Source organism: Equus przewalskii, chromosome 2 (genome assembly GCF_037783145.1).
Source record: "Equus przewalskii isolate Varuska chromosome 2, EquPr2, whole genome shotgun sequence".
Taxonomy (NCBI): domain Eukaryota; kingdom Metazoa; phylum Chordata; class Mammalia; order Perissodactyla; family Equidae; genus Equus; species Equus przewalskii.
Window position 1 is genome coordinate 100,979,287 of NC_091832.1, and position 27,143 is coordinate 101,006,429.

At 35.3% G+C, this 27,143-nt stretch overlaps 1 protein-coding gene across 3 annotated transcripts in view; it reads left to right on the top strand.

The window, feature by feature from the left end:
• MFSD8 (major facilitator superfamily domain containing 8) overlaps window positions 1-24,698 on the top strand; it is a 36,035-nt gene extending 11,337 nt beyond the window's left edge. For all 3 annotated transcript variants that reach the window (XM_008537965.2, XM_070609113.1, XM_070609112.1), the window contains 9 exons: window positions 4,101-4,341; window positions 5,229-5,342; window positions 7,163-7,307; window positions 8,310-8,365; window positions 11,991-12,099; window positions 14,426-14,560; window positions 18,186-18,289; window positions 18,378-18,625; window positions 20,681-24,698. In XM_008537965.2, the coding sequence (XP_008536187.1) occupies window positions 4,101-4,341; window positions 5,229-5,342; window positions 7,163-7,307; window positions 8,310-8,365; window positions 11,991-12,099; window positions 14,426-14,560; window positions 18,186-18,289; window positions 18,378-18,625; window positions 20,681-20,887 (1,359 nt within the window). In that variant the 3' untranslated portion in view covers window positions 20,888-24,698. The remainder of the gene's footprint in view (window positions 1-4,100; window positions 4,342-5,228; window positions 5,343-7,162; window positions 7,308-8,309; window positions 8,366-11,990; window positions 12,100-14,425; window positions 14,561-18,185; window positions 18,290-18,377; window positions 18,626-20,680) is intronic.
• Window positions 24,699-27,143: the final 2,445 nt, after the last annotated feature.

Genomic DNA, 27,143 nt, shown 5'->3' on the forward strand with positions numbered 1-27,143 from the left:
ACTGAGTGTTGTAAAAGTATGTTTACAGAGAGTTTACTTAACTTCCCTACTAGAGTGGTAGGATGGTCAGATGGTTTCAACAAAAATACTAGACATATTTGATGAATATTTAGGGATTAAAATAATACCTCTGATATAATAAATGTGTTAACATTTTGTATTTCATTTTATATTTTTCAGTTTTTATGAATTTTTAAATTTTTGAAAATGCTTTTAAAATATCTGAAAGAAATTTTAAAAGGAATACAAGAAGAAAAATACAAATTTACTTTTTACTGACTTGGAGCCACATTTTAGTTGGTATTTTGAAAGTTAATTTAAAAAATTATATTACATGAAATTTTTACCCATCACACTAAAAATTCTTTCCACACTGGCAGAGCTATTGGAATTGGAACAGAATATTTAACAATTCTAGACACCATGTTTGCTAAAGATATATTTCCATCTATCAAAACTCTTTTGATTTCTATGGTCCCTGCATTTAATCTACTTAACCTCAAAATTCTTGAAAGAAAAGTATTTGCAATAATTAGGTCTACTCAGCACAATATGTTGGATTTTGAAAAGGTATACTCCTTTCTCCAGATATTTGAAAGCTCTTCAAAGGTAAATTTATTGAGTATATAAACTTATAACTAGTTCTTTGGCAATACAAATATAACATTTTCACCAAAAACTTACCAATTAATTTTCTCAAGTTATTTCATAATACTATTGAGAACTCTCTGTGTGCCAGGCACAGTACTAAACCTTTCACCTAAATCATCTTTTGATCTTCATAACGACTCTTGTGAGGTGGTTATTATCACTCCTGTTTGACAAGTGAAAAAAGTAAGACTCAGAGAAGTTAGGTAGCTTGCCCAAGGCCACACAGCTAGAAAATGGCAGAGCCAAGCCTATCTGAAACCAAAATCTGACTCTTAACCACAGTGCTATGTTACCTACTACCTTAAAATGTTAATTCTTAGTTTAAGGCTACTATCTCTTTTATGATAGTATGTTGCCAAATATTACTTAGCTTAAAAGCCATCTGTGAGGGGCTGGCCCCCTGGCCGCTGCAGGCAGCCCAGTGTTTAGTTGGTTCAGATCCTGGGCACGGACATGGCACTGCTCATCAAACCACGCTGAGGCAGCGTCCCACATGCCACAACTAGAAGGACCCACAGTGAAGAATATACAACTATGTACCGGGTGGCTTTGGGGAGAAAAAGGAAAAAAAGAAAATCTTAGGAAAAAAAAAAAAGCCATCTGTGAGAAAGATAAAAAGTTAGGCCAAAAAAAAAACCCAAAATGAAACAGTAAATTGTCTGTCTGAAAGGAATTTGACACTACTGTGAATCTCTGAATTGTACTTCTGGTCCAGCTGGTAGACAGCCATCAGCCGAGGGATTCCTTAGGCTGTGTTACCTAGAGGTGGGGTTGATTTCCAGGAAGACTCATATTCTTAAACCCAGATTTTGAATTGGAATAATAGGTTATTCTACAGGCCCAGGGAGATAGTGAGAATACTCATGTATGAGTTATAATAAGCCATAATAAAACTGATTAGTGAAAATAAAACACTAAGACATATTAGTTTTTATATTGTATAGGTAACATCCATTGAGTGCATACTCTATCCTGACATGGCCCTGTACATGTATTGGCTCAGATAATTCTCATAACAACTCTGTGGAGTTATCTTCATTTGACAGATAAGGAATTAAAGCATGCTACCTTTTTTTCTTAGCTACTCAAATACAGGATTTTTCAGAACCAAGTGGAGCCTGGTTTGGAAACTCCTTAATGGCAAGAACTGTGTTTACTCATCTTTGTATCCTTATTGCCTAGCACACAGTTATTGTTACAGAGAAGGCCTCAGTGACTGTTAATTGAATGAATAAGCAATAATCTATAAGTAAATAGGAGGCTTGGAACACCCATATTCATATCTTAGCTCCCATAGCAAAGCATTAAGATTTCTAGAACTTTGACTTTGACAATATTATTAACATGCTTAGAGAAGAATGTTTTGAAATTCAACAACATCCACTTTGGAGTTTGTTTTTTTAGAGAAGATCTAGATCCAACTTTCACTGAAGTGTGCAAAACCAAACAAGTTTACAGATGATTACCATACAGTGTAAGTGGGTAAAGGTCTAAAAGTATGGTCGATGTGTGTGTCTGTGTGTGAGAGAGAGAGAGAGAGAGACAAGGATAGACGGACACAGGGGGATCAAGAAGACACACACACACACACACACACACACACACACACACACACACTTGGGGGTTAGAGAGATGTTTCTAATCCAGACTAAGGAGATCCTGGAAGACTTTCTAAAATCAGGTACACCTGAGCTGAGTTTTGAAGGCCTGCAGAAGTTGGTCACTTGAAGGAAAGGTGGGGGCCCGGGAGTAGGAGGTTGGCAAGGCACTGCTAGTGGAAGGAGCAGTAGAGGAGCCTGTGCAAAGGCCTGGAGGCAAAGAACTTGGCTCATTTTGGAAACTTCAAACAGTTCTACATGGCTAGAAGTTAGAACTGGGGGAAACAAATGTGCAGAGATGAGGTGCGAGAGGAGAGACAGTGGCCAGCTTGTAAGCTAGTTTTTCATAATAAGAAGTTTAGATTTTATTCTGAAAACAGCATGATAGAGATCATCTGAGGTGGCCAGAGGACCAGAAATGAGATGCTTGTGTTACTGTAAGAGAGAAACACCCGAGCACAGATAACAGTTGTTCAATTACTGAAGTGACACCTGTTGTAGTGTAGAACCTGTATCTCCCAAACTATTTTACTCTCCCGTTACAATTCTAGCAGAGTTCTAACAGATTCCAGGTTTCCAGTCACTGTAAAGAATAGTATCCAGTTAAAATAAAAGTTTCCACTGGTCTCTAGCAAATGTTGTTACTATTGTTAGAGCCACCCCCCACAGTCAGCTCACTTCTGTCCATAAAATGGACACTTGACTATGATCAGTTGACATCCTGGAAAGACACTTTCAACCTTTTACTTTCAAACCACTGCATGTTTAACATTAAAATTGAGTTTTCATTGCTTTTTTGAAATTTAACTCTAAAATTTCTATGACATGAATTTAATATTTTATAGATCATATTTTAATATTTGTTTTATATTTTAATAGGACAAAAGGAGCTAAAGGAAATACAAGTAGAAAATGAAAAGCAGAGTGCCTAAAATAAGAGAGACTTTTAAGGCTAGAACTTTAAATATTATGTATCATTATATTTATTCACTCTTATTTCTCACCTCCCACAAACCAAAATCGACCTGAATATTTCCATTTTAAGCTATTTAAAAATATCTTTAGAAAACAAGAGGCCATGGCTTTCCTTATTAAGTTGTTCTACCACTTAACCTATGTCTGTTTAAACTTATTTCCTAAAATTTAGTGGTTCTTATTTTCCCAAAGTACTTTATAGCCTACCATATTTGAGTGAAATAATCTGTTCATTTATTCCGTAGGCCCTTTTGTAAGCTAAAATCTTCTGTTTTTTGAAAATATTTCATTTTCTGAATTTTAATTATTTGGTTCTCCCCTCAACGTTGATCATGATATATAAACCTTCTTTAAGTGTTAGAATCCTGAATTGTCTGTGTCTAAAGGAAGAAGTAGTAATAAGGTTTAATTTGGCTTTTGTGTTTTTATTGTCTTTAAGCATTTGACTATTGTGCTCAGTTTAAAAAAAAATGATTTACCATGCTAATAGCTGCTTAGCTTATGGAGTAGCGTAAGTCTAAATAATTGTATTTTCTTTATAAGAATTAAAGAATGGCATATTATTTTTTATGATATTGTTATATTTATAATGTAATTATCTTTTCAACAAGATTTTTATGAACCAGAAATTTCCATAATCATTTTAAAAGATGAAGCTTCCCAAGCATTTTTCCTTGCGTGTAGTGAATTATTAGCACATTTAATTGTAATGTCAGAAGCTACTGTAAGTAAGAGTGTTATAAAACTTATATGTTATCATTATCATTTTTATTTGTTTTAAATAGGAAACGTTACATGGTCAGAAAAACATATTTAGGTTTTAAGCTTTACTTTTCTTGGATAATAATTCTTAAAGCTTTGTACTTTTTTCTGCAGATTGATGAGACAGCTGATGCAAGTTTTTTGGGCTGGGTTATTGCTTCGTTTAGTCTCGGCCAGATGGTAGCTTCACCTATATTTGGTTTGTGGTCTAATTATAGACCAAGAAAAGAGCCTCTTATTGTCTCCATCTTCATTTCGGTGGCAGCCAACTGCCTCTATGCATATGTCCACCTCCCAGCTTCTCATAATAAATACTACATGTTGGTTGCTCGAGGATTGGTGGGATTTGGAGCAGGTAATATGTTTGTATGTATACGTTTAGTTGGTCAGATTCACATTCCTCCTGACATTGTTGGCCCTCTCTCACCTGGTGTCACCCCTTCTCAGTCTCATATCCCACAGTTCAGCATGCAGATCTCTCATTGCAAACAGACAGATATTTCTCCTATCATTTCACCTTGTACACGATGTTCCCATTACTTATAGTTTGTTTCTCTCTTCTGTCCCCATCATTCTTCATCTTCAAGACTGAGTTCAAGTTCCACATCTTCAAGCTTTCTTAGGCTACCCTAGTCCTTAATGGATCTTTCCTTCTCCCACATGTCTCCAGCACTGGCTTATATACTCTTTTGCTGTTTTGTTTTGTTTGCTTATATACTCTTTGGTTTTCATCCTTTATCACCAACCAGAGAGTAAACTTTTTGTAATTTGAGAAAATTTATGACTTTTTAAAATATTCTGTGGTCCCTAGCAGAGTCCCTTGAACATAATAAGTGCTCAGTGAATTGTTTTAAGTTGAATTGTTAGTGGATCTATTTTTGTTTCTTGTATTACAGGTCTAAGCATGCAGAGTTTGTGACATCTTTCTTTTAAAAATAGTTGTAGTAATCAAGTAGTATGCTATTCACTCAGTGCTTTCTCAATAAATGATGAAAAAAGTTTCACATTCCCATAATGCCATTTTTCATTTGTTCAAATCTTTAACTGTGTTTTCTTATTACTAAAAGTAATATTTTACATTAATTGATGCATTTGCTCAATATATGTGCTTTGTATGATCATAAAGAGAAAGCAGTGACTGTACTATAGATTAATATTTCTTGTGTATAAAGCCAAATTAAGTTGAGTTTTATAAACTGAAGGATATTTTCTTTCACTTTGGATTATTGTGTCTTTTCTCAGGAAATGTGGCAGTTGTTAGATCGTATATTGCTGGTGCTACTTCCCTTCAGGAGAGAACAGGCTCCATGGCAAACACAAGTGCGTGTCAAGCATTAGGTTTTATTCTAGGTCCAGGTAGGTGTTTTCACTTGTCATTACCTGAATTTGAATTGGGAAAACTTTTGAGGTTCAAATGTTAAACAAAATCCAAGTGCAAAACTTCATAGCTGAAGGGAAAGGGAGGGAAACTGATATTTTTTGATCCAGCAGTGAGGCTAGGCTCTTTATATATGTTAACTCATGTCCTTTAAATTAAGTGCTATTAGTCCCATTTTACAGACTAGGACACCAAGGCATAGAGAATCTAAGTAAATTCTCCAGGGTCAGCCAGATAGTAAATGGGAAGTCAAAGTTCAAACCTAATTCTCTCTGACTAAAGCGTAGGTTCTGTGAAATAATCATTTAGCTTGACATCTCTGGAAGAGTTTGCTTTCTTTTTCCATTTATTAGAAACAAAATTCTTTCAACTGAAGGATTTGAGGAAAGCTATAGGAGGTTCTTTACCTTCTTTACCCTTTGCCTATACCTTTAAGACTTTTCTAGGGTTGAAGAAAATGAAAGAGTTTTTAAAAGATTTACTGCTTTCTTCTTCTTCTAAAGGGAGAAAATCCTTTAGCTGAGTATAAAAAAATATTAATAAGATTTAATACTTCCCCAAGGCCAATTAATTTTTTGAGTAGAGAAATTAGTCATTTTTTACAAGAATAACATTAAAAAACCGTTGAATTGGCTCATGCTTTGAATATTGCAGTTATGAATATCATCAGTTTGAAACCAACTCAGTTTACTCCAACACCACCCCAGCTTCCATTACTTCCTTCTTTTTAACCAAAAAAAGGCTCAACAGAAGAGAATGTAATTCTTCGTTCACCAGATTCTAACATTATAGTTTAGTATTCTGGAGTAAAATATAAACGCCAATGCAGCATAATTGAACCTACCACTGTAGCATCAAGTACGTGAGGACATAATCTGGGTCTTCTCTATTTCGCACTCGACCCTCTGCGTCTAGCACAGCACCTAGTGTAGACTTAGGTTCTCAGAAACTAACACCTGAGAAGCATTGTAAAGATTATCTCATTTAAACATTTTGTGTTACAGATGAGTAAATGGAGGCCTGAAAATATTAGATGACTTTTCCAATATTAGTGACCACATTAACAGGCTCTAACGTTTACTGAGAGTTCTTACTATGTGCTAGACATTGTTCTAAGTGCTTTAGGTGTGACGTCTTACTTAATCCTCACACTAAGGTTACATGTAAATTATTGGCAGAGCCAGATACAGAATCTAAATCCAGAGAGCAGACCAGTACTCTCCCAATCCGATTTTTGCCACAGATCCAAATTTCAATATTATTATTAATTATTTAAAATACTATAATATATAATACCATATACACAGTAATATTTTAAAATATTGACAAAATGTGACATTTTCTTTATTATAATGAAATTGATTAAACTTTCATAACTTATGTTAGAAATTATATAAATTTCCTACAGAGATTTTTTTTAAAAAGGAAAATAATGACAGGTTAGCTTAGATATAATTCTTTGTGAATACATGTACATCAGTGTTTCTCAACCTTTTTTTCATTATTGTCGCAAGGAGCCTCTTTGGACAGTTTTTTTTCTAATCACTCCATCCCATGAAATTTTAATACCACAGATCTATTGTATATCTATTGTGTATTGTATGCATATTCAGGCTTTATATAGAAAAAGTAAATTTTTCACCTCCTCCTTCAAACCAATTTTCTCATCCCTGTTGAGATGCATGATGTAGATGAATGGTTCCATAATAGTTCCAATTTTGTGGTAAATGTCTTTCACATTTTTTTAAGCCTATGCCTCTGTATAATGATTCATCTGTATACATTTTATTTTAATAAGTTTTTCAGACTTGTTTTGCACTCATTGGAGAAAAGGGCGTGACGTGGGATACTATTAAGCTGCAGATAAACATGTACACTGCACCGGTTTTACTTGGCGCCTTCCTGGGAATTTTAAATATTATTCTGATCCTTGCTATATTAAGGTAATTAGATAGAAATGCTGAAACTACTTTTGTAGATTGTGAAATAAATAAGCATTATTATTATCGGAGGATAATTATTCCTATGAAATCTTTATTTGGTTTTTGATGTCTAAAGTTGTGTTCATATGTTTTGTTCAGCTGATGCATGTGGTACTTGCAACTAAAATAATAAACAAACGGATAAATGAGAACAGATTATAAGGTCTTTGAAGAATCAAGATTTGGTCTTGATTTACTAACTAAAGTTTTCTCTTTTTTGTGGCTGGGAAAGATTCACCCTGAGCTAACATCTGTTACCAATCTTCCTCTCTTTTTTTTTTCCCTCCCCAAAGCCCCAGTACCTAGTGGTATGTTCTAGTTGTAAGTCCTTCTAGTTCTTCTATGTGAGCTGCCACCACAGCATGGCTACTGATAGACATAATGGTGTGGTTCCATGCATGGGAACTGAATCCAGGCTGTCAAAGTGGAATGTGCCAAACTTTAACCACTAGGCCATCAGGGCTGGCTCTAAGTATAGGTTTCTAAGTAGGGGGATGGCATGAAAGCAACATTTTAAGTAGATTAATGCTTAGTATCAACCTTAAATACAAAAGTTTCTTGTAATGTATATCTCTTTTATATATTAGAAGAAATTTTTTAAAATTACAGAAGTTTTGTTACCTTGTATTTCTTTAGAATGGTTTATCCAAGAGTCCAAAAACATTTATAACTAATGTTTAAAGTCACTGGGAAAACTTCAAATGCTGATTAAGGTAGATAATGTGCGCTTTTAGATGAACTGAGTATTTCTTTTCATTTTATGTGATAATATAATAAGAATTATAACTTGTATCTTTTTAATTGTATTGATTGTATCTCATTGGTAATACTTTTATTACTCAGAAGCCAGTAAAAGAAACTATATCAGAATGTGAAAAACTAGAAGGCTAGTAATTAATTTAAGCCATTTCTCTATTATACTAAGCTTTTCATCGATACGCTATTTATGTTTTTCTTTTTAAGAGAACATCGTGTGGATGACTCAGGACGACAATGTAAAAGTATTAATTTTGAAGAAGGTACTATTAAGCTGTTTGACTAAATTACTATAACATCATCAAAGTGATTCTAATGATTCTCTTTGGTATTTACTTGGATTTTGCTTCTGAGGACAATATAACGGGTGATTGGGGAAGATCGTCAAAGTTGAAAGTTACCTAAATTGATTAAAAAAAAGGCATACCCATATCAGTTATTTGTGTTCACGATTGACAAAGTTAAAACGGTTGCTAAAAATCACTTCATCTGGTTTTTGAAAAGCCAATATCCTAAAACCTTTGTGATCTTTGGGATGATTTCAGTAACTTTGCTCCCAGATGTGTTTGTTTCGAGCAGTTCTTTGCTCCCTTAATCGTAGGAATAGGTATAGTTTCTCTTTTGTATTTTTATTCTTTTGGAATACTCTACAGATGTACATTCTCGTCCTTTAGATCTTTCTCTGACTCAAAAATAGGTACCCAGTCTGGTAAGTAGGTAGATTTTACTAAATTAACTTTTATTTAAGTACTAATTATGTCCTCCTTGGGGAGTATCTCACCCCCTTTACAAAAGAATGCATCTCAGTCCTTGCCCTCGAAGAATTTATAAAGCTGTGGAAAAGACTCAGTGTAATTTTACCAAACTTTCCTAGCTATTTCACTTAGTTTCCACAGCAGCACTAGTGGGAGGTAAAGTTAAAAGTAGTTTGGTCGAGAGCAGAGTAGTGAGGAGCTCTAGGAAGTTTTTGAACAAAGGAGAAGTATGACAGTGGATTCATGTGAGGCTAATCCAGATGTGTGAAGGCCTGAACTAGGGCAGCAGCTGAGAATGGAGAAGGGATGGATATGAGGTTTTGAAGGAAAAAAACAAAATTCTTAATAGCGAATATTAAGGTTTAGAGGGAGTTACTGAAGATGTCTGCCAGGTTTTGATTCTAGATAATTGAAAGAATGGGAAAGAACAAGAAGTTAGGAAGGGAGATTGTCTGAAAGATGAGATGATTTCAATTTGGATTTAGCTGCAGATACTGCTACACTAGAAAAGCTAAAAAATTTCAGAGGCATTTCTAATTTTGGCAGTAGAGATCAAGGCTAGAGATACAAATTTTGGACTTACCCAGAGAAAAACACTATAAAAACAAATAGTGAGAGAAAGAAAGAAAGAAAGGAAGGGGTAGATGAATCAAGTGCAGCAAATATTGTTGAACCTAGGGGATGGATATATGTGGATATGTTTGAAATTGTTCAAAATGAAAAATGGAAGGAAGGAAAGAAGGTGAGAACGTGCCAGCAGTGGGTATGAGCTACTTTTTTTAAAAGGTGAAAAGTTGAATGCTACCTTAAAGGACATATCAGATAAAGGAATGAGCAAGCTAAAGAGGGTGAGGTTAAATTTGTATTTCAGATAGACAATCAATAAATTTTTATTATAACTATGTCCCAAATATTTCCTGGAACATTCTTATACTTAAATTTCAAATATTGTATGGAACATACTTAAAGTTATTATTTATTTCAAATTCAAATTTAACTGAGTATCTTGTATTTTTATTTACTAAGTCTGGCAAACCTAGTGAGACTCTAAGCATCTACATTTATAACAACCTACCATCTGAGCTGATGCTGCTGGTCTGTGAACCACACTTTGAGTAGCAAAGGTCTAGAGCTTTGTCCAATATGGTAGCTGCTAGCCACATTTAGTTATTTAAATTACATTATACTTAAGGAATTCCTCAGTCACACTAGCTACATCTCAAATGCTTAATTATGGATATTTGTGGCAAGCGGCTAATTGTATTGGACAGTACGGAGAAAGAACATTTCCATCATGGCAAAGTGCCGTTGGATAGCACTGCTCCAAAGCACAAATGAGAGTTTAGAAAGGAGAGATCTGTTTTCTTTCATAAGATTTCTAGTTACTTCAAAATAATTTTTATAAGACAAACATCATTTTGCGGGGGCAGGGGGCTGGCCTCATGGCCGATTGGTTAAAGTTCTGTGCGCTCTGCTTCAGCAGTCTGGGTTCACAGTTTCAGACCCCAGGTGCAGACCTACTCCACTCACCAGCCATGCTGTGGCAGTGTTCCACATACAAAAAAATAAAGGAGGATTGCCACAGATGTTAGCTCAGGGCAAATATTCCTCAAGCAAAAAAAAAAAAAAAAAAAGAGGAAGATTGGCAATGGATGTTAGCGCTCAGGGTGAATCTTCCTCAGGAAAAAAAAAATCATTTCTAAATTTCAATAAATGTTTAGATAAAACATATCAGTTTTTTTCCTCTTATTAAAGATGTTATCATGAGGTAGGATTATTTCCAATTACGTAGTATTTTAATCAATATATTAATGTAGTCTTTTTCTTAAAATTCTTGTAATTAGGATACCTAGTCAAACCCCACAGTCTAGGATGCAGCATCTCTGAGCTCGCCCACTGAAGCCAGCACTGGGTGGAGGCTGCAGGAAACTAACCATATATGAAGCAAACTCCAGTCTAACTTGGGGCAACGTTGAGATCTGTTTCAAATGAGTAAAGACTGGCTTCTAGGTGGTGGTTGAGAATCAAGGAGGTCTATCCAAAATAATACAAGGCCAAGAAGGACCAGAGTCTACCCCAGAAAAGGATCTGGACCAAGGAGACCAGTTTTTTTGGTGATTAGAAAGGGAGGTCATGGCCCTACGTTGAGTGTCTAGGGTGCTTACTTGCCCCAAGTATAGCAGACTATTTCCAAATGTCGCTTACTTTTAAGAGGAGGAACTGCTTCTCGGGCATCCTGAGATACAAAGGCAGGCACTGCCATGAAAAAAATTATAGAAACTTAGTGTGTCTTAGGAACGTCACGTCCTGCCCCCTATGCTGCTACACATACACTTAAAGATAGCATAAATGAGCACATTCTTGTATTACTTACCGAGTTTACCCTGAGTAAACTGGGTAAATTATAAAATAGCATGATGGCTGTATGTAAGTAGATGTATGTGTCTTCCCACATCAGGAAGAGCCTGTGTTGCGTGTGTAGTTTGACTACATAGTTCAGGAAAAGTCAATACACTCTCTTTGCCTTCTTAATTTATAAAACCACCATCAAATCTTGGTGGTTCTCTGCAGAATATATTTCTTTGCAAAAATATAAATGATAACATAAGGACTTTTTAAAAAATTGTGATAACATAAGGATATTTACTAATTTCTCATAGCATTGAAATTTAAAATAGATATCCATTGAAGTGAATCATAGAACTGAGAACTGATTTAATAAACTATTTGAGGTCTTCATGAAGTCTTTATAAATTTAAGATTTAGGTAAGGAAGAAAAGAACCCTGAAAGTGAAATTTAAAGCAAATGTATTTCATATGAGATCATTTTGTAGAATTCTATAAAATACATCCCTATTTTGGATTGAGAGACACCAAATAGAAAATCTGAGTATTTCCTGTAGATAATGGAATTGAAGTGTATCTTCTGGGAAGAAAGTTCATTTTGCTTTTAAATGCTATTTAAAAATTATTTCTGTCGTATACGTTGTTACTTTTAAACTGCTTTGAAGCGTAAAAATGATTTTCAATCTTTAGTCATAGAATTTGTTACTTATAATTTCTATATTATTTTAGTGCTGTAAGAAAGATTAGATGTGTAGGTAATATAATTTTTTTCTCCTGTTTGCTCCAGCAAGTCCAGATGAAGTTCAGGATCCCCAAGGAAATATTGATCAAGTTGCTGTTGCGTCCACCAATGTTTTGTTTTTCGTGGTTCTATTTATCTTTGCCCTTTTTGAAACGTAAGTTTTATTCTGTCTTCATCTAAATCAGATTGTGTCAATAACCTGTATTTCTTACTGCTTTAATCAAGCATATAGATTTTCTCAAAAACTTTATGTAAGGCATATTTTTCTTGTCATCATGTAAAAGATATATATATTTTTTTATGCTTTTAACTTGAATGCAGTTAATTCTCTGTAATCTTACTACCTTATCTTACTTCCTTAAGGAATCTCTTTCACAAGTCTTCCCCCTTTCCTCTGAGATTTATGGCAAATGTAGTTATAAAACTTTATTGTCATGATTTAATTAACTTTAAGCTATATAATTCCCTAGTTATGTATATGGAGTTCAGTCTGTCAATTTTAACTTATTTAAGCTCTAATCCTGAAAAAAACTAGTATGTATATTACAAAATCTCTGCCTTGTTTAGGCTTTTTTGACCTTTAGTTATCATATGGCTTTTTATTTTTAAAGTGCCTTTCAATTATATTATAAAAACAGTACGTTCTTGTTATAAATATTCCAAACCTTACAACAGTATTTCCACATCTACTTTCCCTGGAGCTAACCACTGCTAATACTTGTGTGTATTTTTTTAACACTTTTTCTATACAACTATAAGTATTGCTATATGTGTACATGTGTGTGTGTCTATTAAACCAATATAGAATATGTAATATCATTTGACAACTTGGTTTATTCCCTTACCAATACATTATAACATTTTAATGCCAGTACATGTAGGTTTGCTTGATTTTTTTATTTTAAAATTATTGAGATATATGAAAATTTCAGCTCATCTGATTTGAGGGGCATTTTTTAGATTGTGGCCAAATATATACAACATGAAATTTACTATTTAAGCTTTTTTTTTTTTGAGGAAGATTAGCCCTGAGCTAACATTCGCTGCCAATCCTCCTCTTTTTTGCTGAGGAAGACTGGCCCTGAGCTAACATCCATGTCCATCTTCCTCTACTTTATATGTGGGATGCCTACCACAGCATGGCTTGCCAAGCAGTGCCATGTCCACACCCAGGATCCTAATCGGCAAACCCTTGGCCGCCGAAGTAGAATGTGCAAACTTAACCACTGCACCACCAGGCCAGCCCCCCATTTAAACTATTTTTAATTGTACAATTCAGTGGTATTAAGTACATTCACAATGTTGTGCAACCATCACCACTATCCATTTCCAGAACTGAATTTTCATCATCCCAAATGGGAGCTCTACACCCATTAAATGAGAAATCCCCATTACCCCTCACCTAGCCCCTGGTAACCTCTATTCTACTTTCTCTCTCTATGAATTTGCCTATTCTAGGTACTTCATATAAATGGATCATACAACTTTTGTCCTTTTGTGTCTTGCTTATTTCACTTAGCATGATGTTTTCAAGTTCATCCTTGTTGTAGCATGTGTCAGAATTTCAGACCTTTTTATGGATGAAGAATATTCTATTGTATGTATATACCAATTTTGTTTATCCATCATTTGTCAGTGGACATTTGGGTTATTTCTGCCTTTTCCCTGTTGATAATAATGTTGCAATGAACATTGGTGTACAAGTATCTATTGGAGTCTCTGCTTTCACTTCTCTTGAGAATATACCCAGAAGTGGAATTGCTGAATCATATCGTAATTCCATGTTTAATTTATTAAGAAACCATCAAACTATTTTCCACCTCAGCTCATCTGACTTTAAAATTAAAAGTGGCCATATTCTTTTTTTTTTTAAGAATGAATATTTTAAATATATTTAAATTCTATTTTGTAGCCAGTTAAACAGAAGGCGATAGAAAGTAGGAAAAGAAGCTTGGCAAGGAAGGAGAGAGACAGTAATATAAAGGAAGAGAGACATTCAGAAGTGGAAGAAAAATACATACATTCCAAGACAGGGATGAAACAGGAAGAGACTGAGCAAAAGAAAAAATGCCAGAAGGTTCTAATAACTTAATAATAGTTACAGTATTTCATTGAAAAGAGACCAATTTAAATCAAAATATAACCATGATTATTTAGTTATATTAGAATGATAGGAAGTACAGTTGGTTTATTTCTTCTTCCTGTTTTTCAAACTTTTTGCAATGTGGATATATTACTTATATAATTAAAATGAATATTAAGAAATAAAAACACAAATAGCCAAACTTAGTAGCTTGTGCATGTAACAAAATGTGCCTAAAACATGTTAAAATTTTTGTTTATGTAGATCTGGTGTCATTGTTAAAAGGGATTCAAATTCTTGAATGTGTCGGTATCATTATTAAAGCTTCTATTTCAACTTTCAGTAACAATGACTGATTTTAATAAAATAAGAATAATTTCTTTTTCGTTTTTCTTAGCATCGTTACTCCATTAACAATGGATATGTATGCCTGGACTCGAGAACAAGCTGTGTTATATGGTGGGATAATACTTGCTGCTCTTGGAGTTGAGGCAGTTATTATTTTCATGGGGATTAAATTACTTTCCAAAAAGTAAGTTATGTGTCTTTGGCTTTGTTTCAAATCTATTTATTTAAAGTGAAATGAAATAGAGCTAGCAACGTAAATGAATGTTAGTAAAATGATTTAAAGCTTTTCTCTCATTATGTATTAGTTTTAGTCCTTGAACGTTTGCAAACAGATTTAAAATTTATTAAGGGAGCATGAAATTTCTATACCATATGGCATATTCTTTGGTAAAGCAAGATACTTTACAGGGCTACCCCCATGGCCGAGTGGTTAAGTTCACATGCCCCGCTTCCACAGCCCAGTGTTTGCCAATTCAGATCCTGGGTGCAGACCTACACACTGCCCATCAAGCCATGCTGTGGCAGCATCCTACATAGACGAACTAGAATGGCTTACAACTAGGATATACAACTATGCACTGGGGCTTTGGAGAGGAGCAAAAAAAGGAAGATTGATAACAGATGTCAGTTCAGGGCCAGTCTTCTTCACCAAAAAAGCATTAACAAAAAAGGATACTTTACAAAGTGAATAATTGTCTTCTAATGTATCTTTTTTATGTTATGTTTTATTTATTTCTAAAAGTGTATTTCATAAAACCTTGTTGTGCTGTGGTAATATATGTTATACAACAAAAGAGATTCAGTCGTTAAGTCTGGAAAATTCTGCTTAAAATTACCAAACTTCTTTACTCTAAACTTCTAAATCTTACATATATATATATACATATGCTATATCACCATAATGACAAATACAGTATATAGCATTTCTCAGAGTTATTTTTGACTTTGACCACAGAACGCTTTTTTAGAGGCATTTTGTAAAACTGCAACTGTAAAGAACACACTTTGGGGGAAATTCTTATGTAAAATTAAGCTCATTTATGTAGTCTGGGGTAGGACATTAGTTGCATTTAGACAGTTCTAACGATTTAATTATTCCTAAAATACTTTCATAATACTTTAGAACTTAAGTTCTGAAATCAATTAACACATATTGTCAGTGTGTGGGGTTAGATGCTGTAAGGGGTAATACGAAGACTCCTGTCTTTATAGAGCCAAGTAGAGGGCCACGGTACAGCTGGAGACATGACAGAGGCATAGATTCCTGTTCAAAGTTAAATAATAGAAATGCATTACATCTTGCTACAGAAGCAGAGCAGTTCTGCTGGTAGGCCTTCTTACAGACTGTCCAATTCTGTACCTTCAAAGAGCTCGTATTCTCTTGAGGAGAAAGCCAGTGAACACAAATGTGAAGTCAGGTAGTGAAAGGTACTAGGAAGAAGAATAGAGCAGAGGAATAGAATAAAGAGAGGTAAGGTCAGGACCGAGAAAGAGGAAAGTGTCATTTTAATGGAGTACTCAAGGAAGGCCTGTTGGAGGAAGTTACAGTAGTACCCCCTTATCCACGTGTTCAGTTGCCCGTGGTCAACTGGGTAGAAGGAGGAAGCAGATGATCCTCTTCTGACGTAGTCAGAAGGTCCGTAGTAGCATAACTCTACGTCACAGTGTCTACGTCATTCACCTCATCTTGTAGGCATTTTATCATCTCACATCATCACAAGAAGAATGGTGAGTACAGTACAATAAGATATTTTGAGAGGACATTCAGAAAACTTTTATTACAGTATATTGTTATAATTATTCTTTTTTATTATTAGTTATTGTTAATCTCTTACTGTGCCTAATTTATAAATTAAACTTTATCATAGGTATGTATGAAAAAATGTAGTGTATATAGGGTTCAGTACTATCCATTGTTTCAGGCATCCACTGGGGGTCTTGTAATTTATCTCCCGCGGATAAGGGGGCACGACCGTACATCCAAGCAGAGACCTGGGTGAAGTCAGAGACCAGCCATGCAATGGCCTGGAAGTGTCTTCACCCAGAAGACTGAGCTTTATGTGTTTAAGGAACAAGCAGGAAGGCCGGTTGGCCAGATCGTGAGAGAAATGGCCAATGGGAGAAGATGAGGTTGGAAAGAGGTGAAGCCTAGCATGTATTCTGAGGGTGCTGGGAAGCATTTGGATTTGTTTGTTTTGTTTTAGGAAGCCTTTGGTCTTGTTTGTGTATTTCACTTCCTATTATGGAAGATTAAGGTGTAGAGAGCATCATGTACTGAATCTCCAATATCCATTACCCAGCTTCAACAATTGTAAACCCCTGGACACCTCCACCTGCTCCACATTCCCTGTCCCCCACGCCTGAATTATTTTGAACCCAGTCCCAGACATCATTTCATGTTTTCCATAAATATTTCAGTACATATCTGTAAAAGTTAATGATGAGAACATTATCACATGTAAAAAAATTACAGTTATTTCTAAATATCATCAAATATCCAGGCAGTGTTCAAATTTTCTCCACTGTCTCAAATTTTTTTTAATTTGTTTTAAATTGTTTTATTTTGTTTCACAGCTTACTTAGGCTCTTAAGTCTTAAGTCTTAAGTCTCTTTTAATCTGTAGGTTTCTTTTCCATCTCTCTCTCTTTTTTTTCCCTTTACAAACTGAAGAAACCAGGAGACTTGCCCTATAGTTTCCCACATTTGAATCTTGCGAATTGAATCCCTGAGGTTTTTTTTTTTTCTTTTAAACATTTTCCTGTGTCTACTATATTTGTCAAAAATTGGTACTTAGATATAGAAGCTTGATGAGATTTGAGCTCAATTTTTTTGGCAAGAATACTTTATATGTGGTATGTCCCTACCTCAGGAGAAATGTAGTGTATGATGTAAGAGGCCAGTGATCATTCCCTAGATCCATTAATTCATTAATAGATCATTGCAAAATGCTGGTATTTTAATTCTGTCATTTCTTCATTTGCTGGAATACTTCCTATAAAGAGAACCCTCCTCCTACCAACTATTTGGGTATCCTGAGGTTTAGTTTGTACAGGAAAGACAGGGTGATTATTTCCTTTTATTAATTGATTTTTTTTAGTGAGGAAGACTGACCCTGAGCTAGTATCTGTTGCCCATCTTCCTCTTTTTGCTTGAAGAAGATTGTGCCTGAGCTAACGTCTGTGCCAGTCTTCCTCCATGTTGTATGTGGGATGCTGCCACAGCATGGCTTGATGAGCGGTGTGTAGGTCCCTGCCCAGGATCCAAACCTGTGAACCCCAAGCCACTGAAGCAGAGCCTTCGAACTTAACCACTATCCCACTGGGCTGGCCCCTGTTAATTGATTTTTGAAAAAATGAGTTAGTTCCCTAACATCCTCTAAAAGTGATCAAAAGTATTTTATTTTAATGTAGTATGAATTCATAGATTATAACATTTTTATGTGTTTCAGTCCACTGTCATTACTATTCCTTTTGGTGTTCTCATTGTGTTTGGGGTCAGCATCTTCCAATTGGCTCTGAGTCCTTTTTTCATGACCTGGTAGTCATTGATAGCTTCTGTGCTCTCTGGTATGACAAGATGTCCAGGCTCATCATATACATTTTCTATCCCAGACCTGAAATCAGCCAGTTTTCAGAGGAGTCCTGGTTCCTTTTAGTGGTAAATTATATTTAGCATTCATGTTAATTGGTATATCACTAAAAGTATCAAGATACTGTTTTACTTATAGTTTTTAAAATTATAAAATTAATGAAACTGTGTTATAATATAACGTTTCATTTTTAAATTACAGAGTTTCTGTTCTTTAACAGGATTGGCGAGCGTGCTATTCTACTGGGAGGACTCATCGTTGTGTGGGTTGGCTTCTTTATCTTGTTACCTTGGGGAAATCAGTTTCCCAAAATACAGTGGCAAGGTATAGCCATACATCATTCTGTAATGTTAGCCACTGTTATCCATCCAAAATTGACAAGTAATGCACTGTACTAATTTTGTTTTTTCAGATTTACGTAATAATTCAATCCCTAATACCACATTTGGGGAAATTATTATTACTCTTTGGAAGTCTCCAAGAGACGATCACAATGAAGGACCAACTGGTTGCCCAATTGAACAAGCCTGGTGCCTCTACACACCCATGATCCACGTGGCCCAGTTCCTCACGTCAGCTGTGCTGATCGGAATAGGCTATCCATCCTGCAATGTTATGTCCTATACGTTATATTCAAAGATTCTGGGACCCAAACCTCAGGTGAGTCATGACCTTGACATTGCAATTATGTAAAGTATACTTGTAAGTACTCACATTTTTTGCTGCCATTCTGTATTTTTACACCAGCTGATTTAGGGGATTTTTTAAATCATATTCACTATGTTAAATTTTTAAAAAAACAACTTTTGTAAAGTACATACAGGAATGTATGCTGAAATTTAACTAAAACCTGCTCTAAGTTAGAACTCAAAGAGATGTCTTGAACTGAGAGATTATGAGCTCAAAATCATTTTCATAGAAAAAATACCTGATGCGTAAATTTCTGAAACTCCTTCTTAAACTAGGCAACAGTTAGGGAACCAAAAAAAAAAGTGATGGGCAGATTTGGATCTAGGCTTAATTTCATATGGCCCTAGGGACAATTACCCAGAGATGACAACACAACAGTCTTCCAAGTGTCCAACAGCTCTGTATATTTTAAAATTAGTTTTTATTACAGGAATGTCCATATTCATTATATAAGAATTAGAAAAATATAGAAGCAAAATGAAGAAAAATATCAAAGCAACAATTACTACTAACATTTTGGTGAAATTGTACTTCCACTTCCAGTCTTTTATCTATGTCTGTGTGTACGGATCTGTGTGTTTAACACAAAAATAAGATTATATCATTGATACTATTTTGTAATTTTCTTATATATATGTATATATATAACAATATATGATAAATATTCTCCCATGACATTTAATTTTCTTTTATAAAATTATTTTTAACAGAGACGTTGTATTCCATTCTGTGTATGTACCATCATTTATTCAGTCATTTTCCTATTATTGCACATTCAGGCTATTTCTGGGTTTTACTTCTGACTCTTCTTTTTAGTAGCAGTTATTTAAATGGCCACAAAATGAAATTTTCTTCTTTAAAAATTAAACTGATAGTTTTACATTTTCAGGGCAGAAATTAGTGTTTCTCTATTGAAATAAAGCAAAGAAAAAATTTTTAACATCTGTGTTTTTAAGCTATAATAGTAGGTAAAAAATTTTGGTAATTTCTGGGTTTTTTAATCTATAAAATTGAATTTTCAAATTTTCAAAGTCAGGAATGAAAGCTTGTTAATTATAAAAACAATACATGATGGTTATAGCAAAATTCAAATAATTAGAATAATTCAGAAAATGAAGGCTCCCTTTAGCCTCACCACACTGAAGTCAACCACAGTTTACTTCATTTGTACCCTTCAAGACATTTTTCTATTATTCAAACATATCCACACCCATGCCTTTCTTTAAAAATATAAAAGACTATATTATATCTCATGTACCTAAAATCTTTTCTGCTTCTTGAATTTTTTTATTTTTGCTTAATATGCCATATCCTTCTTTCCATGTCAATGCATATAAGATGTATTCTCATTATAAGATCTTACTGTATATAAGACCTTATTCTTTTAAGTAACTGCTTAGCATTCCATTCATTAAATACACCGTAATTTATTTACTGAGTCCACCATTGATGGATGTTTAGGTTGTTTTCAGTTTGGGGATATTAAAAATAATGCTGCATTGTGCGTTCTTGGGTAGACTGTACGGGTTGTAGTTTTGGGGACAGTAGTTGGAGGAGTGGCCTCGTGGCATAGTGGAAGGTGGTGCAGTGGAGTCTGCTAAACATGGTTTCAAATTTCTTGGACAAGTTACTTGAATTTTCTGAGCTTCAGCTCCCACTTTTGTTAAGTGGAGATAACACCAACCTTAGAAATTTGTGAGAATTGGAAACAATATTTATAAAGTCCCTAACACAGTGTCTGGAAGACAGCAAGTAAAAAATAAATGTTAGCCTTAAGAGAGAAATTAATAAATTATATTGCTCCCAGGGCTTCAGTAGACATTAAGTTTGTCCCTTTTTATTTTTCCTAAACTGATGATCCTCAAGTAAGTTTATTGTTCATTATTTGCTATTTTTATAGAGAGGCATTTTATATTTAATTTAAAAATAAAAGATGGAGAAAATGACTCTTGTGAGTTTGCCATAGTTTGGTAATAGTAACTAAACTTGAATATCAACCTGCTTCTCCCTTCCCCACCCCTACAGGGAGTGTATATGGGCTGGTTAACAGCTTCTGGAAGTGCAGCACGGATTCTTGGACCCGTGTTCATCAGCCAGGTGTACACTTCCTGGGGCCCACGCTGGGCGTTCAGCCTTGTGTGTGGACTCGTGGTGCTCACCATCACACTCCTGGGAGTGGTTTACAGAAGACTCATCGCCTTTTCTGTCAGGCGTGGAAGGATCCCAGAGTAACCTAGCTGAGACTGTGATGGAAAGTATTGCTGTGTGGGGCTTCCTCTTCTGAGGCTCTGCTAGACAACTGCTGAGTCAGTTTCCAAAAGTCAGGCTGCAGATATCGTGTATTTTGAATAACAAGAACATATATTGACTATGTGTAATTAGGAATAGTAAGATAATAGAAAAACATTCTAGATCATAATTTCCTTATCGCAAAAAGGAAATATTCTTCACATAACACCTTTTTTTGGGTTGCATGAACTCTTCAGTGAATGGACAATAGTCTATAAATGTGAAGTTGTACTCAATTCAAACTGCAGAGGCGTCATTAAAATAATGAGAGAATATCAATGCAGTGAGACCATAAGGAGAGTTCTGTATGAATTCCCTATAACAAATGAAATCATAGAAATTGTTTATCTAAATAGGTACTTTTATTTGAAAGTACCTACTTTTTATTTATTAAAAAAATGCACTTTCTATTATTACCAATTACCAATTACTTTCTATTATTTCTTTATGAAATAAAAATCATGACTCTTAAATTTTCCACTTACCATGCCTGCCATCCTGCCTTACCTGCTGTAAGTCATTGTTTTCAGTACACACCTTCTGTCTTATTTTAATTCAGGATCTCACTAAGTAACACCTAAGTTAGTAGATGAGTACAAATAATACTAATATTTCAGCAATAAAGAGCATTAAGAGATCAAGATGGATTTCACTACCTTCAGTAGGGCTAGCTACTTTTTCTTTCAAGTGCTAATACATAATTCACTTTAGAAACACAAGCCCAGGTATTCACTTTAGAAACACAACCAGTAATGGCAAATGGTTTATTAAAATTATTGGCATTTTTCAACTCCCTTAAATTCTGGAGAAAAACTAGCACTTTCGTTACTTACTGTTCCCATCTCTCAGTAGTGGCAGGGAGGACACAAGTTTTCAACCTCTGTCTGCATAGCTATTCAGAACTGCAGAATTTTACATTTGGATGGGCCATGACAGCCCCAATCTAGTCATGCTAATAAATATTTGAGGCAAAATGGCTTCAATCTAACAATTTACTGACTTTACTTGAAGCTGGCTATGTCATACTCTCTGTAATACATTTCTACCTCTATGTAAGTTGAATGCTGATAAAAGGAGCTAGTACAGAACTATGTATATGGATTATCAGTATTATAAAAAATTGCAAAAATATTTCTAAATACTTTTCCGAGTTATAAATATGTTCAAATTTGAGTGTAAACACTATAATCTGCACTTTATACTGTTTGCTGTACTCGTTTTTTTTTTTTTTTTTTTTTTTTTGGCTTGAACAACAGAAATTTTTGTCTCACAGTTCTGGAGCTTCTAAGTCCAGGATCAAGGTGGTGGCCGCGTTGGTTTCTTCTGAGGCCTCTCTCCTTGGCTTGCAGATGGATTTCTTCTCCCTGTGTCTTTTTGTTTGTTTGCTTGCTTTTTTCAGCTTTATTGAGATATAATTGATATATAACATTGTGTAAGTTTAAGGTGTTCATGTTGATTTGATACATTTATATATTGTAAAATGATGACCACCATCATTAGCTGACTCCTCCATCCCATCACATAATCACCATTTCTTTTTTATGGTGAGAACATTTAAGATCTACTCTCTTAGCAACTTTTAAGTATCTAATCCAGTGCTATTAACTATAATCCCCATACCGTGCAAGAGATCCCCAGAATTTATTCATCTTATCACAGAAGTTGGTACTCTTTGACCATCATCTCCCCATTTCCTTCACCCTCCGGCCCCTTGCAACTGTCATTCCACTCTCCACCTCCAATAGTTCGGCTCTTTTAGATTACGCATACAAGCGATATACAGGATTTGTCCTTTTCTGACTTATTTCACTTAGCATAATGCCCTCAAGGTCCATCTACGTTGTCACACATGGAAAGATCTTCTTTCTTGTGACTGAATAATATTCCATTAAATATATATATAAACACACACACGTCACATCTCCCTTATCCATCCATTGGTTGTTTCCGTCTCTTGGCTGTTGCAGCATAATGCCACAGTGAACATGGGGGTGCAGATATCTCTTCCAGAGCCTGCCTTCAGCTCCCTTGGACATATACCCAGAAGTGGGGTTGCCAGATCATATGGTAGTTCTATCCTTAATTTTTTGAGGAATCTCCATACTGTTTTCTGTAATGTTTACACCAATTTACATTCTTACCAACAGTGAACAGTTGTTCCTTTTCTCTGCATCCTCGCCAACACTTGTTATCCCTTCTGTTTTTGATGAAAGCCATTCTAACAGGTGTGAGGTGATATCTCATTGTGGTTTTGATTTGCATTTCCCTGAGGATTAGTGATGTGGAGTGCCTTTTCATGTACCTGTTGGCCATCTATATGTCTTCTTTGGAAAAATGTCTATTCAGAGCCTCTGCTGATTTTTTAATTGGATTTTTTTTTGCTTTTGAAGTTTGCTATACTCTAAATCCAACTTCTTCAGCTCTAATAGAAGGCTTAACCTGAGAGAAATCATCCTATGATTAGATTTGAGAGATTGTTTCCACTCTTCTCCACATCCCACAGCAAGACTCTGCTTCAGTTAGATTTATCAGAACCACAGCCAGTTTTCTGGCTGTTTGGTCAAGTCCTGGGATCCATATTCCCTGATGTTCTGCACCACCTTCCTCCATCTTATATTTTTTGGGTCACTTCTAATCCTAAAGAGTAAACTCCGCCCTTGGTTTTGATTGTGTACGTGATAGAAACAACAGTAACAGTAATGATGAAAATGATAATAGCAAATATTTAGAGAGTTCTTTCCATATTCCAGGTAAGTGTAGTGTACAGTTTAATTCTCTTAGAAATTTTATAGAATGCAGGTATTATTATGATTCCCATTATACAGACGAAGGAACAGAGGCACAGAGAAGTTAAGGTACTTGTCTAAGTAACAGTCTGTCTTCAGTGTCCATACTCTTAACCACTATATTTTTCATAGTGTGGGAAATAGCCCAGAAAGTTGTAATAGCAGTTGATTAATTGCTAATTGTAGGGTAAATTAAGTTACTTATATCAGTGACTCCTATTAGCAGAAATATTTGAGAAACATAATTTGAAGCCCACTGACTGGGGCTTTTAAAATCTTAGCATAATAGTTGGCCTGTTTCCATGCAAGAATATGCCATAGAGAAGTTTCCCAACTTCATTAAAGATTTATAATATTGAATAAAATTTAGGACAACGATAACCTTGCAAAAATGACTACCACCTTCCTTTTTATCGAGAGCACTTTCTTCTCCGGGGGATTATACCAGCACACATCCTGGCACAAAAGGAGATAAAGATACATGGGGCTGAGGAGAGAGCAGGGAAGTAAAGTTTGGAGGAAAAAAATCACCTACCTGAGGTCTTGAGTGGGACAAGTTGAGTATAAATTGAAAAAGATAGGAGACCCTAAGGTATGAAAAACTGCTAAAAATAGCATATATTTAAGAAAAGATATGTTTTTGAAAACTCAAGGGTAATTTTCATATTTTGAAGGGATTTATAACTTCACAAAGATCTCCATGCTACCTTGCTAAGCTTGGCTACATTTGAAATAAACTCCTCCAGTTCACATAAAACTTTTCTCTTGCATAAAGTGAAATAAATCTGTATGTAATTTGTTGTTTTGGAGCTGATAAACTACTTATCTGCATCTGTTCAAGAATAGATTAACTTATTTTGAGAGGAAATTTGGGGTACCATTTTTGACTATTGCAGACTCATTTGTAATTTAATGTATTTTACATTGTGAATGTACATTTTCTAATAAAGATTATTATTATATATGTACCTTAAGCCTTAAAACTTTACTTATTCATACTTTCAATACATATTGAAGGAGCACCTGTCATGTGCCAATCACCACGTCATGGGCGGGGATAGAGCAGTAAACAGAATACACAGAGCCCCTCCCCGAATGGGACACACTGGCAGGAAAGTGAGACATTAGTCTGATGATTACACAGATGATTATGCTTGAGGGAAGGGTGATGAAAGAGAAGTATAGGGAGCTATAAAAATGAATAACAGGGGATGTGACCTGACAGGAAAGTTACAGAATGTTTCTCTGTAACTCTCAATTCCAGAGAAAAACGGCTTAGGCAGAAGTATCCGAAAAGGCTCCAAGTAGCCAAGTTTAGCTTACATACCCATCCCCGAGCTGACCAGATGGGTGGGGAATGGAATCCTCTACTAACCCAGGCCTGGATCATGCATCCGTTCTAGGAATGCAGTTGTCTGTGTGGGGGAGAGAGGAGGGGAAGAACTCTGTCCAGCTCATGTCAATTACATGGACTAAGATTTTTAACTGCGTGGACGAAAGGCGGTTCCACCAAAGAAAGGTTTGCTGAGCTGACAAATATACTTATTTATCCACTACACCTGCACCTCCCAACTGTTTTCCTGTCATTGCAATCATAGAAAGTACTGTATGCGCCATGGTGGAAAATGGGTGAAGCTGCTTCTACCCAGCTTCTTCAGTCAACACAGGCCTACCAATAACCCAGAGCATTGAAGGGATCAATTTGCCATTTATAAATACAACCCATTTGTGATACACCAGTGTTAGGAAGCACGGTACTATACCTTACTGAGTATTTTGGGCTTTGTTTAAGAGAAGTGGGAAGGCATTTGGGGTAACACTGTCTCTGAGAAGAAACCTGGGCTTCTTGTAGAAACGGTTGATTCCAGGTGTGGGGCAAGCTGAGCCTGAGACAGCTTGTGACAGAAAGCAAGGGAGCTATCGAAGACTATAGAAATCTTGCCAAAAGGACAAGGGAGTCAAATAAAGGGACTCCTACTGGCCAAACATGGGACAATTAAAGCACTGAAAAGAATACCTGCAGTGGATTTAAACACATCAAATGTGTGAAAACCTGTGAGTTCATAATGATGTTAAAACTAAGAAACTCATTGTCACCTTTGGAGGTTGCTAGGGCTTTAGCTTTTTATTCTGAAAACTAGAAAATAAAGCCTCAAGTGTCTATTCTGCCTTTCCTGTACCTAACTTCAGAGTAATCGAATAGTGATGAGGGAAAGTTATTTTCTGTAGAAGAATCCACGCTAATAAAAACAAAGGGAATAAAAGAATTAGACATCTCCATTTAGCAACCTCTAGTGAAAAAATAGAAATGGGCAATAATCATCAATGAACGCTAAAACTACTAGGTGAAGGATGGATGAGGCTGACAGCACCTGAACCCACTGATCATTCTTAACATCATTAAAAGTGGGCAAGCATTATGTATCTCCTGATTCGATGCAGCAGGAAGTACACAGCACCACCTGTGAAGTGTTCCTGCCTCCCCAAAATTGAACTAGGATCAAATCACGCCAGTTTACAGGAAATACAGAGGATAAACAAGTGAAATGCTGCCCCTAGGAAGTAATCATCTAAACCCAAAAGGTCATATATTCTATAGACAAATGATCCAGTTTCTTCAAAAAAGAAATGGCATGGAAAAAATAAAGGTTAAGAGATCAGAAGTCATAGATGAAAAGAAACAAGATAAATCAAATGCATTACATAGATAATTTTTTGGATCCTGCTTCAAACAAACCAAATGTAAAAGGATATTTTTGAGACAATTGAAGACATTTGAAACTAGACACAATATTAGATATTAAGGAATTATTGATAGTTCTGAGATACATGATAATAATATGGTTATACTTTTAAGATGTCTTTATCTGTTAAAGATACATACCGAAGAATTTATTATAGAAATTATATGATATCTGAGATTTGCTTCAAAATACTCCATTTGGGGAGGGGTACCAGGTGGAGGATGGATGAATCAAGATTGGCAAAACATCTGTTGAATTTGGTGGCAGATACCTGGAAATTCCTAACCCTCTTATATCTGTATTTTCGTGTGTTTTTAAATTTCCACAATTAATTTAAAGTGAGATAATAACATAATCAGCTTTGTATTTGAGAATGTTCTGGCCGCAGTGTGACGTATGAGTTGGAATGGGATGTAGAGGACATTTATCATGTTTGTGGCTACTCTTCATTTCCTGATGGCCCTTCTCCATTTGCAGAATTTCTCATACTGAACCTCTCTCTTCTTAGAGAGAAGCCAAAACTCTCTCTCCTCCACCCTTGCAGTCAGTGCAAGAGCATGTGTTTCTAGCGCTGCCAGTAACATGCCTCCAACATGATATTTCATGAGGAATTGAGCAAAAAGAGGAAGTGAGCAACATGAACAAAATTGACTTTGGGGAGGGAGCAAG